This window comes from Corvus hawaiiensis, chromosome 3 (genome assembly GCF_020740725.1).
Source record: "Corvus hawaiiensis isolate bCorHaw1 chromosome 3, bCorHaw1.pri.cur, whole genome shotgun sequence".
NCBI lineage: Eukaryota > Metazoa > Chordata > Aves > Passeriformes > Corvidae > Corvus > Corvus hawaiiensis.
In genome coordinates this window covers 19,803,856-19,817,867 of record NC_063215.1, presented here as the reverse complement: position 1 = coordinate 19,817,867, position 14,012 = coordinate 19,803,856, and the positions used below count along the sequence as shown (strand labels likewise).

The window sequence follows — 14,012 nt, the reverse complement described above, 5'->3', positions numbered from 1 at the left end:
AGCCACTGCATACAAAATGAGTCCAAGTTCCTTGGTTGTATTTCATCACCAGTTGTGATCACAGTAACGGGTAGACCCTAGAAAGAACTGATTCCCAGGACTACAGCAAAGAGAAACAGTTTTTCTTGGTTGTAGATGTAGTGTTAATGTGTAAAAGTAAGTGAATTTCAAGTATAATTCAAATGGTAATTTAGGTTGGAGTTGCAAAGTATTATGTGGCTCTATGTATGTGTCCTGGTTTGAGTCACCCCAAGACAGTATGACGCCCATTCAGAAGGGATTTCTCCTACCTCATACTACTGAGAAATAAGAGTGAGCAGTCCTGTCAAGCTGCCCATTCCTGGAAAACATTGTTAACATTATCTTTATTTTCCCTATGTTTTCTCACTGAAGACTCTGAAAACTAAATTTTAAGGGTTTGATCTGTTGTTTTTCTGTGTCCCTTAGAAGATCTCCCCAAGATCCCATTCTGAAAGTGTTACCTGCAATCCTCACAGGATTCTGTTGTCAAACTCTATCGAGAAAAATGGACTGGCTTCATATTCGCTTTTTCTGTATTATACTTTGAACCAAATAAAAACTCCTGGACACCAAGCATTTAATATGAAGGCAAATTGAATGTAACATGAAGATAAACACTGTCTTTTTTTACCATATACAAATTTCTAGTATATAAGAGCTCAAAAGCAGAATTAGAAATCAGGGTGAAATAGCTGGTAGCTCTCTAGCACTGATTTTGGTAAGTTTTACAATTACAGTTACATGACATAAATTCCAGATATAAATGCTTTATATTTCAAGTGGTTCAAGAAAATAATTTTCATCCCTGGTCTGTACGATTCAAAATATTAATAGAAAATTGTAGCCTGAAAGTCAATGCTATAGCAGTCATAAACGATCACATTGTCTTACTGATTTATTCTCCTTTCTCTGTACTTTTTCATTCTCAGCTACTCATAGTTAATATTTATTTTACACATGGCCATTCATCAAACTAGTTCATTTGTAACAAAAATAGAAATAACTTTTGCATTCTTTTTGTACTGACCTCAGATGCATGGGAGGAGAAAAAAAACTGGGTTGAGAGTGACTTTTCCTCTTAGCTGGGTTTTGTGAATGGAAAGAAAGTTCTGTTTCTACTTGTGGTAATACTTTTTTCTCCAGCCACTTACATGGGACAGCATTTGTGGGATGCATTTCCTTCCAGCCTCCCTTTTACTGACAGTTTCATTAATCCTGAGGAACACTAAGGACAGGATTTGCAGCTGTGCATATTTATCTCTGCTAGTCTGGTGTAATTCTGAATGCTACACTGAGGACTGACAAAGACATCAGTGATCACTAGAGCTACTGTGGTGAGTTGGACTTTCAGCAGTAGAGATTACTCCCAAGGATAAAAGACTCTTACTATAAAATACCTTTTGCTATCATCATCTAGGTCTATTCCTGTTTCATGTTTTGTCATCTGCCATTCGTTTAAGTTCCACTTTTAAGCATTGAGAAAGCTTCACCTTTGATGAGAAATTTTATACCTGGCTTTCTGTAATTAAATGACAGCTCAGCCCATTTCACTACTTCTTGCAATCTTGGACTTGGATGTAGAACAATGAGAGAAAAACATGGTTTTTGAAATTCAAGGTGTATATAGAAAAAATAATGTAAAATCAGCTGCTGTTTTTTTAGTATTCAATTTTTTCACAGTAGACAAGCTGCTTTTAAGGATCTGTAAAAATCCTTCTGGATTTGGAGCTGCTGGGGGAAGTAATATTTTGCAGTGTTTTTTATATAATATTACATTTATTTAAAATTTTTTCTATATAGCTATTTATAAAGATATAATTTATATTTACATGCTAAACATGCAATCTTTCCATCAAGGTGCATTTCAGATTTTCAGACTTGGCATATTCGAGTGTTCTAAGCAAGTCTTCATGACTTGCTGTTACGTTTGGGGTGTTCAGATTTTTAGGATAAAGGAATGTGTGGGTGAGAGAATGGGAAAGAATATATGGGTGCATCAGAATCACAGTGGTGGAGTTGCCCTCTATGTGAGGCAACACGAGGAATGTATCAGACTCTGTTTTGGGGCGGATGATGAGCAATGAGAGCTTACGAGTTAGGATAAAAGGGCAGAGTAGCAAGGCTGACACTGTTGTGGGTGTTTGCTACAGGCTCCTGGTCGGGAGCAGGGAGTGAATGAGGCTTTGTACAGGCAGCTCGGAGCAGCCTCATGGTCACAGGCCCTGGTTCTTGTGGGGGACTTCAACCACCCTGGCACTGCTGGAGAAGCAACAAGTGAAGCACAAACAGCCCAGGAGGATGCTGGAAAGCATTGATGGTAACTGTCTGACACAGATAGCAGAGGTTCCCACAAGGAATGGTGTGCTCCTCAACCTGTCACTAAAAAACCGGGAAGGCCTTGTTGGAGGTGTGAAAGTTGAGGACAGCTTTGGCTGCAGTGACCATGAGATTGTGCAGTTCAGTATAGAACAAGAAGCAGGGCAGCAAGTAAAATTGTAACCTTCAGCCTCCTCAGGGCTAAAGAGCTACCTTTAGCCTCTTCAGGGAATCTTCTTGGAAGAATCCCATGGCAACAGGCCTTTCAGGGAAGAGGGGTCCAAGAAAGTTGGTTAATATTGAAGGATCACTTCCTCCAGACTCAAGAACAAACCATCCCAGTGAGCAAGAAATTGAGCAAAGGGGGCAAGAGACCTGCATGGATAAAAAAGAAGTCCCGTCATTACTCAAGAGTAAGCAGGAAATGCAAAGGAGATGGAAGCAGAGTCAGACCACTTGGAATTAATACAGAGAGGTTGTCAGAGTAAGTAGAAATGAAATGAAGGCCAAGGTCCAGTTGGAATTAGATCTGGCCAAGGATATCAAGGACAACAAGATGGGCTTTTTCAAATACATCAATCACAAAAGGAAAACAAAGGATGATGAGGGCCTATTACTAAATGGAGAGGGGACTCTCAGAGGATACAGAGAAGGCAGAATTACCAAATGACACCTTGCACTTGCCACCTTGATCTTCACTGGTAAGACCAGAGCTCTGGAATCTCTGACCCAGGAGACCAGGAAAAAGGACTACTGGAAGACTTTCCCTTGGTCAAGGAGGATTTGGCATAGGCAAATCTGACATCCAGAAGTCCAGGGGCCCTGATGGGATGCATCCACACATGCTGAGAGGGCTGCCGGACAGCACAGCAAGGCTGCTCATGATCATCCCTGAAAGGCTGTGGCAATCAGGAGAGGTGCCTGAGGACTGGAAGAAAACAAATGTCACCCCAGTCTTCAAAAAGGGAAAGAGGGAGCGTCCAGGGAACTACCAGCCAGTCAGCCTCACCTCAATCCCTGGAAAGGTAATGGAATGCCTCATTCTGGAGGCCATCTCTATCTACCTGGATGACAAGCTGGTGACCAGGAATAGTCAGAATGGATTCACTAAAAATAAATCATGATTGACCAACGTGACAGCCCTCTATGATGAAACAGCTACCTGGATGGATAACAGCTGAACCTCAACTTCAGTAAGGCTTTTGACACTGTCTCTCGCAGTATCCTCATAGGCAGGTAACTGAGCACTGGAAGAGATTGCCCAGAGAGGTTGTGGAGTCTCCTTCACTGGAGATATTCAAGAACCGTCTGGACACAGTCTTGTGCAGTGTGCTCTGGGATGATGCAGCTTGAGCAGGGAGGTTGGACCAGATGACCCACTGTGGTTCTTTCTAACCTGACCCATTCTGTGATTCTCTCAATTGGTGCACACTCATAGAATCCAAGCACAAAAGTATTGACAGAAATGGTGAATTGAAAATAAATAAACAGTTTCCCCTATCTGCCATATATTTTTAACAGAAGATATTTTTCCCCAGCTTTAAAGTTTAACAATACTCACAGAAACAAATTAATTGTATGACACACAGGGAGAGATCAATTTTAGTTGAAGAAGAAACAGGAAAGGATTGAATTTTAAATTTTATACTTCATTAAGGTATTATTTTACTTTAACTCTTTCTCACTTTACCCACTAAAATTAATTTCTTACATACAGTACCTCATCCTTAATATGCTTTATTTGCCATCTATGTGTATTGCTTCATCCTTCTCCTGTTGTCAGTCCACAGTTTTACGCCTCTGCTCTTTTCATAAGCATTTTCTTTCTTTTATTCTTTATTTTATTTTTGTAAGAAAAAGAATAGAAAAGCATCTGGATTTTTTTCAAAATTGGTCCTTCTCATAGAGCTGAATTGTTTTTGAATTGGTCAGGGGTCAGGCAAAGAGGTTTCTAATGCAGGCTGATAGCATCTTGATTGGAAGAGGACTCCTCAGAGGCTTATTTGAGTCTAATAGAATCAGTATAACAAAAACCTTTGCATGCTGGATACTCAGTTGTCCAGCTTCACAAACTGTGTCTTAGAATGAAGCAAAGTAGGTGATTAAGGAAGAAAAATAGCAAGATTAGTTGTTTTGTTGATTAAAAAAATAGAAAGAGTGCCTGAAAATACTGTTTGAATCCCTGATGAGATTGCTATGGCTTTTTCTTTATAACTCAGACACTAATAAGGACACAGAAGAATGTTATTTTAGAAAACCTCTAGGGAACAGATCTGCAAAAAAATCTAGAAGATTTTTGGCTTTTTTTTTAACCCAAGAAAATTTATGTCTCACTAACTGCTAATATTGCAATATGCCCAATGCCTGTTCTACCATTGCTGGTGTGGTATTTTAGTCCAAAACTGTTTTTTTTAAAAAAGCTGAAGCATCAAGTGAATGATTAAGAGTGTTCCTTTTGAAACTAAGATCACTTGTATCGAGAAAATACATTATTTAACCGTTTGTTATTTGTTTTCCATGCCCTGGAAAGCTGACCTAGATATTTAGAAGATAGCTATCAAGTAATTCCTTAGGACCTTTATTATGACAGATCATATGCTTGTGTTGCTGTCACTCTGAGAACAGTTAGAAGTTTGCATCACAGAATAAATATGAGTATTTCTCAGCATGACAAAAAACCTTTATTATTAAAGATAAAAAGAATAAGTAGCTTGAATAAAAAGGCTGATAAATAGAACAGAAGAATGCAAAGGACACTATGAATATCCCTGAAAAACAATCTCATCCTGAAATGTGGAAAGAGTCCAACTAAGGGTGAGCACTCATACCAACAAGATAAAAGGCAGCATAACATTGATAAGCCACACATATACATAAATATATGTGTCCTTTAATTGAAATTTCAATAAATCTATTACACTTGAAGCTATGACAGAGTGTCAGGACTGGTAAATTGTAACTTAGACATTGTGAGAGGTCTTGTAGCAGTTTAAAACTTTCAACAGTTAGGAGCAAACTGTCTGACTGTGATGGAAGTGTGAGGCTTTCCAGTTTCCGTATGTGGGATATTGATGGGTTCAACCTCTGTTGTTCATCTTCACTATAGCCAACTTGTGAAATGCTGTGCAAAGTTGAATGCAGATGGAATTACTCAAAGAAAAGCTATATTCTGGCAGGATTTAGCTATAATTTGTTGTTATGGGATGCCTTCTAAATTGGAAGAAATCAGCTAAATTTTAGTGGGAAAAGTACTATCATATGTTGGCTCAGGGTCCTATATATGTTTTTAGTAACTCTGGAAATCCATATTTGTAAATGATCTGCATTGATGTAATTTGTATCTGAGAAGAGTCTGGGGTCTTCTCACTTCTCACCACTTGCCAAAAAAGCTCCTGTCCCAAACTGAATATTTTACAACTCAGTGGAGGAGAACCTGAGGATTATTCTGAAGTCATACTGAGACTGATTGTGTTTCATTCAGACACATTAATATGATTACCCTCCTCAGAGGAATAAAACACCATGGGGTTTGTCAGTCATCTTAACTGGAATAGATCCTATAGTAATTTATGTTGAAAGGGACCTCTTGAGATTATCTAATTTAACCCACTGTTGAAAGTGGTGATAGCTTCCAAGCTGCTGAGGCCTTTGTCCATTCATGTTTAGAATATCTCCAAGGATGGAGATGCTACCAGCTCTCTGGGCAGCTCTTAATGCCTAACTATGTGGAGTTCTTTCCTATTGTTATGCTCAGTTGGGATTTCCTTTGTTGCAAGTTGTGACTGTTGCCTCTAATGCTTTTTCTTTGTACAAATGTGAGAACAATTGCTTGGGGCTTTTTGTTTTGTTTTTGGTTTTTTTTTGTTGTATAATCCTCCCTTAGCTTGGCCAGCTTTGTAAATAAAATAAGTGACTTCATTTTAGTCCAAAAAACTCCACAAAAATGTACCAAAAAATCCACTTTCCCTTCAAAAAAGCCCCAAAATAACCCACAAAAAACCACACAAACAAACAAAAACCCACCAACTTTTATCTACATTAGTAAGATAATATAGCATTTATAATAAGATAATTTAAACTGATAAAAATGTTATTACATTTAATCTGCAGATGTCACAGGTCTTTGTTAGCAACATTAAAAGATTTGCTAGCACATTAAAAGATCTGCTTTGACTTTACATTAAAAGATTTGCTAGCACATTAAAATATCTGCTTTGACTTTACACAAAGCTGAACAGCAACTGGCATGCCTCTATCAATTTTTACTGCCTTCTTCCTGTCCTTTTCGGAAAAGGTGTGATCCTGTGTAGTGCAAGAAGTTAAGCTTCAAAACTCTCCCATTCAAGATAACCTTCTGATTTTTGTCTACCTGTTCCTCAGTATATCTTGCCTTCACTTCATGGAAAGGGAGAATGAGGCATCAAGTGTTACCATGGAGGACTAATTTGTGACTTTCCCTCTCTTCCTTGCAGTTTTCTTTACTCACTTTTACAGTATCTCACTAATTTTTTCCACTTTATGCGTTACACTGTCTTTTTAAACAATGCAACTATTTCTAAGAATATATAAGTCTATTAAAAATGATCCAACCTTGGAACTAAAGTTTATACAGGCAACTATGAACAAAAAGATTTTCCTGAAAACCAGACATTATAACCAGAAGTATAGCAAATCCTACTTGTAATAGAGTACTTTAATTCAGACCCACCCACAGTGTAGTTTTATAGAAAAGCCATTTCATTATTTTTCAATGCTTCAATTCTTTGTTTGTTTACCTGGTTAATTAGAAGATGCTTGTGGTTATAGTTCCCTGAGAGAACAGTATTATGGATTTGTGGAAATGCAGACGTGACATGTTCAGTCAGACTGTGACTGTGTGACATTTACATTTTCCTCATGCAGCACTCATTTTTTAAGATTTACGTCTATTCAGGACATACACAGGTAGTAACAGCAGTGATTAAGGAAGCAGCAGTCAAAACTCAGTGCTTTCTGGCTTCTAGTCAAGTATCCTTTGATCCTGACTGACACCTACTGGAAGAAGGAATCTCTGTTCCAGTCCTAGGTGTTGGCATTGCAGTTCTTCTGGTGTGCTGTGTGGTATATTATATATCTTCACATATTAGCATGAGGCTGGGTGGTTCTAGCCATGTCGTGTAGATGCCTATATTGCCAGACCTTGTGATTAACCATAATCCAGCACCGTCTCTTGTTAGCATCCTGCACATACCGCTTTCCTCAATATGATGTTTCATCTGAATTCCATCTGGAAATAATTTTGGCAAGAGCAGTTCCTACTGTACTTCTAAATCCTTATTTGTACAAGTAAAGTCAGCCAGCAGGTACACAGCAACCTGCAGTCACTGGGTAGGTGGAATTTTGCTGACAATGAGTGAGAAGTGAGGGTTGTATGAGTGGCAGTGGAAATCTCTATTTGACAAAGTGCTAAATATGTGTTGAGCAATTTGCTGAGGGAGCTCAAGGTCTGGGGAGGTGGAGGGTGTGAGCCAAGAAAATCCTCATCATGGGAACTCCCCATCTTGAGGAGAAAATTTCCCCAAGAATTTCAACATATCCTTGTTCACCACATCCTTTTTTGTTCTTTGGGGATATGTAACAACCAGCAGGATGTCTGCATTTCGTGATACATTTTACCGGGTGTCACATTCTTACAAGGTCTGTTTCTTCAGTCATTTCCTATCTCATAAAGTTCTTGTGGTATCTTCAAGAGTTGCTAAGAAAATTAACATATGGCTGATACGTTAAGTTCTAAGAAGCAAGCTAACTCCATCCCAAGTGAAGCCAGGACAAGCTATCTTTTTACCCTTTCAGGTATCAGGCTGTTTCTTCCCCTGCATCCTTGCAAGCCTGCAGGTTGCAGGCTTCTCTTTTAAGTCTTATTATTGCACTTTCTTGTTTTGTTTTTTCCTTTCCCCTGTATGTTTCCCAAGGGCCTGGGTGGCAAACTCTGCTTTTATTTTCTATTGCAAACCTGCTAGGTAGTATCTGTAGTTAATTTGGCATCTTACTTTCCACAAGTAAGGAGAACTTCGGAGACTACTCCTTCCAATAAATACCAGGTTCAACTGTAGAAGTAGGAATAAATTTTAAAAAAAAGAAAAATCTTGTAAACAATGCAGCAATGAACGATTTCGTTGTTTACATTTTTCTATGTTCCTATTTATCCACTTTTTATGTTTAAGGACTAGTCTTCTATCCATTAACGTAATAGTCTGTTGTGGTTTGAGTGTGGGAACCAGATACGCTCAGGTACCAAGGCACGTTTGGTCATGGCTATTTATTGAACACATATAATTTATACACGTTCCTTTTCTGGGTTAAGTAAAGGTGACCAGTCCCCTTGAGTCAAGACCAGTGATTTTTGTCTTAATTGGTAATTTTGATGATGTGTCATGATACTGAACCTGTGGATGTCCCTACATTCAATAGAATTTGTTGCCGTGGCCATTGTTATGAACGTTACTGGTATCGGTTGACCCATTTTCACCAATATCTGTCTGAAATAGTCTAAGGCACATAGCACCCCTCAATAACTGAAGAGCTTAGCCCAACTACTCTTAGCCCATGGACACGGACTCAGGGTAACAAGTGAAGTTGGTAACAGGAATTTAACCTTGTAATGCTGTTCTGTGGAATCAGAAGATGGAGAGGAAGTAACTGACACCATCACTTGGGGGCAGTGGTTAGCCTAGTTACCCCCAAGGCCATCCTTGGGAACACGAAGAGGTGTGACCTTTGCAGCTCTGCCCAGCTCGTAACTATGGTCCTACCCTAAAAGAGTCACTCCCACCGAATTTAATGCTGTCAGCATCCAGGTGGTGCAGCAGGAAAGATGCCCACACAGGAGAGAAGTCAGCACGGATTCTCCACTCAACCTCCTTGCTATGTGGCATGGGGACAGGGAAGTCCAGGAGGACACCGGTGAAGTCATCACAGCAGTCCTACTGATAAGTAGAAGGGAAAAGAACAAAATTAAAGCATTGGTGATCTGTCTCTTCCAACCTGTTCTAGCCATTGTGAATGGGCTTCTTTCTTAGAACAGTTTCTACAAAACCTGAAGAACATGGTCTATGTCAAGTGCTCCAGCCTTTTCTGCTATGTACTTCAGTCTGATGCTTGAAAATACCATATGTATTCATTAATATTTTCATGCAGACTGGAACAGAAAAGTAAGTTATTGTACATACAGAGTCTTTATTCAAAAATGTCTCTTTATATCAATGAGTTTGGAGTGCTTCAAGCCGAATCTCTTTCTGAAATCCCCATAGTACATTATTCAGATAGATAGATAGATAGATAGATATAATATTTTTTTATAATGAGAGATCCTTTCCCACAAGTGCCAGTCCTGGTGTTAGCAATCTGGTAATAATGACATATTGGGTAGGCATTGGAAGGTGGATATAAAATCTTCCTTAAACACAGCAACAGAAATAAGCCCTGTGATTGCCTTCTCCTGTTGCCCATTAAGCTCCAGTCATGTCACTTCATATGAACAAATACCAAGACATAAAAGATCTTTCCAGAGATAAAATTTTCTATTGAGTCATTGTTTTTTAACAGAATCTAGCAAGTCTTCTGTGTAGAGCTATCTCATACCTAAAAGATGGGTATTTGGCCATATAGTTCTCTCCATTACATTTGAAAGTGTCATTCAGTTTGCAACTAATAAAAGTATAGAATTTTTTTCAGCTTTATTACTTGTTTTAGCTGTGATAAGCAGGCACTGCACCTGTTATCAAGTAGTCTCTTCTCTATACAGTTGTTGACATAGTGTTTTTTTGAATGGTGTCTACTTCTTACATGGTTAAAATTTTATGTTGTATCTGCTTTTCAATATATTCCCTGTCTGGCATCACTCTTGGGAGTTCCTGAAATTTTCTGCCTCACCAGTTGACAGCTTGCAATGATAAAAGTTCTCAAAAAGATAGGAATATTTTTGTATTGGTGTCCTCCCAATTACAGTTTTATTAGTTACATTCTGTCTATTCAAATGCATCCTGAAGTTTTATGCGGGGTACTACTTTAATCTCCTAGAAACAGGGAACAAAGCAGGCCATGTGTGCCATGGTGGGTACATAATTGCTTCTGCTTGGTAGCACACCTGTAATGAGTGATTGTTATAGAGTACACATTGAATACTTTGGAACCCATGAGAATAAAGAGTTTTAAGAAACTGTAGATACTATTGAACAAAACAAAACAAAATGCTAGTTAAAAAGCAAAAAAAAAGGTTAATTTAAAAAAAATTAATTTCAGCTTTGCTGTTCTGATTGATAATTAGTAAGACTGTCTAAAGAGTTTTCCTTGCCTATAATGAAATAAAATTACACAGTCAACTATAACACTTTAATTTTATTTTTTTAAGACTGATATAGATGTCTGTCTCACTTTACTCTAAAACCATAAATAAATTTGTCTGGAAAGAAAAATTATATGTAGCCTTCAGGCAACTGAAAAATGAAATAAGTTGTTTGTCTGTTTGACTGAGACATACACACTGGGTTTTCAGCTGCATATGTGCATGACATTAATGTCACAAAAAGATAGGTTTGTTTTTTTCCCCACAAATATCGCAGTTCAGTTTTGGCAAGATGTTTCAGGATAGAATTTTCTTTCATAGTTGCTTGCAAAGCTACTATGGGTTTCTGTCCAAATTTCATAGTAATGAAATTTTGTCCTTGCATAACAAATTCAGGACTGATTCAGACCTGAAGTCTACTGAGATGACTGTTCTTTTTCTGACAGAAGCTGTTAATGTTTCCTTAGAAAAGTCAAACAGGGCAAAAAAGTGATGCTTTTCTTAATAGTTTTCCTTCTCCAAATTGTACACTACCTCCCTAATCAAAATACTCAGCTTTTAGCATTTTATTTTGCAATTTGAACCTCTTGAAAAGAAGAAAGTTTTTGCATTTTTTAAATGTAGCCCTTACTAGACTGGTAGGTAGGAAACATTTAAGTATGAGTTTAATATCTTCTTTTAATAGGAATAATTGAATCTCTGTAATAAGCTATGAACTATTAAAATAGGAATATCAAGATTATTACAATATTATGTGAATAGATTGCTTCATAGGGCTTACCTATCAACCATATGAAAATGCTTGTTTGTTCTAGTTGAGAGTGTAAGATGCCAATAAGTAGTACTCTATTTGCATTTTTTATAAAACGGCTAAAGCTATCCATGTAGCAGCTTTCTGTTTGTTGTCTGATCATGCTGAAGCAAACTAAACTGTCAAAATATTTATTCCACCATCTCCACATGATGATGGACTATATTAGGATAATATATTTTCAAGGTGTAAGTTTAGGTGGAGTAAAAGATTAAGTAAGAAACATTAAGAATTAAGTATGCAGCAGTTAGTGTCCTGGAAGACATCTCTTGGGAATGAGTCACTGAATTTTAGGGAAGTATTCTAATTCAGATCAGATCTGAACTTTTTCAGTGAGAGTGATAATTTTGATCAAAAGTTTTGATGCAGTTCCAAATGAAGAAAAAAAAAAACATGAAACAATTTGAATTAGCACAGATTTCAAAGAAACTGAATTACATCAGCTGAAATTCAATCATATAAACCTTTTGATATGTCAGGTACCATGTTCATAATGCAGTAGTTTTCCATTTTTAACATGGACTAGTGTAGTACAGTGTTTATGGGAACATAAGGAATTTTGAAAATGTACAAAACCATTCCTATTTTTTTTTTTTACCATATGGATTTTCTTATCCACCGAAAATGAAACTGAAATTCAGGATTTATTGTGTTTTGCTTTCCCCTGAGTCAATATGAACATATGTCTAGCATGATGAGTGTTACAAAAAGAAGAGCTATATATATTAAAATAACTTGTTAATATAAGATTATAGTCTTGACTACTGAAATAAAAATTTGTATTATCTGAATCAGTGAAATTTTAAAATACCCAAGCAGAAATTATTCATGTAGGAGTAATCTTATATACTATTTTTAATGTACAGAAAAAGAAGAAATAATTATATGTTCAGGAATTACTGTAAAGATGGCATTCTATCCACTACTGTTCATCATATTCCAAAAAAAGTTCCCATCAACTGTATAATTATTGTCAAAAGATGAAGTGCTATTATGTTGTCAGGCACCATGAGTTACACATTATTGAAATGTCAAATTCAGAATACTGTTAAATGCATGATAGGTTTCTCTAGAAAAATATTGATAAATGTTTATCTTCCTTATGCACTTAAATCTGAAATACAAAAATTAAACCTTTGAAGCAGACTATCACTAAAAGTCTTTCAGGATGTGCTGCAAAAAAAATACATATAGATCTGAAGATGTAGACTAGAAAACGTTTTTATTCTTGATTAAAAAATTAGAACAAATATCATGCATACATGATAGCTATGAAAATGCATGTCTCTGAGCTCTTCATATAATTTTCCCTTGTCAAAGTAAAAGTATGTACAAATTTCTGTTCAGAGAAAATACCACTTCAGAGATAGAAAAGCATACTAAAGTCTGAATATACAACTCCCAAGTTCTGCTCTCTGTGATAAGGAATTAATTGAGTGCCTATAAATCAATGCTGAATGATACTTCAGAACTGAACTTGATCGCTCAGATTCTAGACTACTTTTGAGAATTATTTTTTTAAAGTAAGTGAGAGCCTAGGAACATCTATGCTCATTCAGATATTGTAATTTCACCTAAATTTATTTTTTTTTTGCAATTTTTTAAAGCACAGAACTGTTACACTTCGTAGACAACCAGTTGGTGGCTTGGGCTTAAGCATAAAGGTATGGGTAACTCCTCTTTTCTTCTTTTAAATTTCAGTATCACCTCTTCAGTCTTGAGATCTCATGGTTAATATGTCTCTCTTACAGGGTGGTGCTGAGCACAAAGTGCCTGTCGTCATATCAAAAATATTTAAAGACCAAGCAGGTAACTTATGCTATTTACTTATATAGTACTGTAGTTATTAATAGTTTCAGGAATCATTTTTTACTTCAGTACGACAGTTATGTTATAAACAAAATATTTAAAGTTACTTGCAAAAACATAAGTCTGACACAGAAAATCTATTCATGTACTTTAATAATGCAGAGGATAGAAAAAATACAAACCAAGTATTTTTTTTTCCCACACAGTGACTCACTGCTATGTGGTATGACTAACTGTGCCTAGGTGCCTGCAGAGAGTGATTTCTAGTGTTTATTGTGGTGAAGATAAAACGACATCTAAATCAGTATAGTCTCTCCTGGTTAAGTATTACATTGACATTTATCTAGCAAAAGGAGCCTTTGGGAGACCTTTTCAGACCTGAGACCGAACTTGACACGGTTGAGAACTGGTCTGGAAAACAAAGGGTCTCTTCAGTGAAGAAAAGTAGAACCATTGCATATGGGTGGGAAGTGCCTTGCAACATGAACTAAGGGTCTTAGATGATCAAAAGCAAAGTCATATTCTTTTCTCTGGTGGACATGGACATGGGGATTAGTTTTTTATTTTCTTGAGGAATTCTTTTACATGTTTTAATATATGTTGTCTTTCAAAGCTTCTATGTGTATCCTGTTTTTCCTAGTGTAAATCTACCCATTTCATGTAACCTTTCCTTCAAAAAAACACGGACTGTGATTCTCAGTGTATGTCCTGCTCCTTAAAGGTCTCAAAGCC

At 37.0% G+C, this 14,012-nt stretch overlaps 1 protein-coding gene across 1 annotated transcript in view; it reads left to right on the top strand.

The window, feature by feature from the left end:
• SNTG2 (syntrophin gamma 2) overlaps positions 1-14,012 on the top strand; it is a 157,998-nt gene that overhangs the window by 18,014 nt on the left and 125,972 nt on the right. Inside the window, exons 3-4 of the mRNA XM_048299092.1 lie at positions 13,079-13,135; positions 13,223-13,280. Of these exons, the coding sequence (XP_048155049.1) occupies positions 13,079-13,135; positions 13,223-13,280 (115 nt within the window). The remainder of the gene's footprint in view (positions 1-13,078; positions 13,136-13,222; positions 13,281-14,012) is intronic.